Source organism: Fukomys damarensis, unplaced genomic scaffold (assembly GCF_012274545.1).
Source record: "Fukomys damarensis isolate Sample0158 unplaced genomic scaffold, DMR_v1.0_HiC HiC_scaffold_4, whole genome shotgun sequence".
NCBI lineage: Eukaryota > Metazoa > Chordata > Mammalia > Rodentia > Bathyergidae > Fukomys > Fukomys damarensis.
Genome location: NW_022900916.1, coordinates 10,428,438 through 10,429,706, shown reverse-complemented (window position 1 = coordinate 10,429,706; position 1,269 = coordinate 10,428,438). Strand labels below are relative to the sequence as shown.

General features: G+C 53.5%; 1 protein-coding gene across 2 annotated transcripts in view; it reads left to right on the top strand.

Moving 5' to 3' along the window:
• Positions 1-846: 846 nt before the first annotated feature.
• Positions 847-1,269, top strand: part of Sypl1 (synaptophysin like 1) — an 18,810-nt gene continuing 18,387 nt past the window's right edge. Inside the window, exons 1-2 of one of the 2 annotated variants that reach the window (XM_010634052.3) lie at positions 847-919; positions 1,095-1,166. In XM_010634052.3, the coding sequence (XP_010632354.1) occupies positions 911-919; positions 1,095-1,166 (81 nt within the window). In that variant the 5' untranslated portion in view covers positions 847-910. Of the gene's footprint in view, positions 973-1,094; positions 1,167-1,269 lie in introns of both variants that reach the window. The other variant, XM_010634053.3, reaches the window with a different exon arrangement.

Here is a 1,269-nt window from a genome sequence, read left to right as displayed (position 1 = left end):
AGTGTACATATGTCTGTCTATAACCACAATCTCAAAGAGAAGACCACGATGTCAGAGCAGGGAAGATGACTGAGTTCATGTTCACACATGGAAGATGGCCACAGTTGCGTTCGTCACCTGATGCAGAGTTTAAAAATGGAAGCAAGACTTTGCTGAATATTTCTGTTCACCAACCGAACTATTCTGGAACAGAAGTGTTTGTGAACTGATGTATTACTGTACAGATAAGTACCTGTTGGGATCCTCTTGCTTGCTGAAGTTCTTTTGTTCTTATTTACCAGGTATTTCATAATGTTAACAATCTTAACACATTCACGAACAGGCCACTATTTCAGCTGTCCAAGAATATGGCAGGTAGTGAAAAGCCAGACTACAGATCGCCAGCTGGAGCCCCAGCACCAAAAGGAGGTACCATCTAGGAAGCTCCTGAGGGAGTTGCCTTCTGCAGGAAGCTCCCAAGGAAGACTGGGTAGATAGGCCATCAAAAGCCTATGCAGCCAGGACTTCTGCTAATAGGTGTGATTTCCTCCTTCAACTCTGGCTCCAATAACTGAGAAAAAACAATCTTTGTAGGAATGTTCAGTGAGTCACGTTCCGGAGGCACCCTACCAAGTGCAGGTCGCCAGAAGGCCACTGTTTTGCAAGAATTTTCCACCACTTTAATTAAAGGCCCTTAACACAAGCTTTGAAACACTTCATCTGTGTCAACAGTTCGTGAAGTCATCTAGAAGATGGGTACTGCCAGCAAGAGGTGGGTCACATAGAAAAGAACCATCCGCTTATGGTTCCCTACTGCGCGTGCGCGAGCGCCAGAGGCGGCGAAAGCACCGGAAACGGAGAGCCGGTCAGAGAGCGCGCGTGCGCAGAAAGCGACAGCACGCCAGGGGTCGGGCTTCAGGAAGCGGACGTGATGTACACGGTATGGCGTCCTGCCTCTACGTAGTTCGTCAGTGGGTCAGCGGGCTCGGGCAGGTGCGGCCAGGGGCGGGGCCTTCTCGCCCCGCCTTCCTGTCCTTGCCGCCCAGCTGCCCTGGTCTCACGGGTCCCCTCCTCCTCCGCTCAGCCGTCCTCATTCTCTCCCCTCCTTCCCTCAGAGGATGTCCGCCTTCCAGATGAACCTGGTCCCGCTCAAAGAGCCGCTGGGCTTCATCAAGGTCTTGGAGTGGGTGAGTGGGGCCGGTGCGGCGCGTCATGGCTGGAGGTGGGAGCGGCCAACGGGACGCAGAGGACAGCGGAGCGGGCGGGGCGGGCGTCGAACCACGAGTCCTC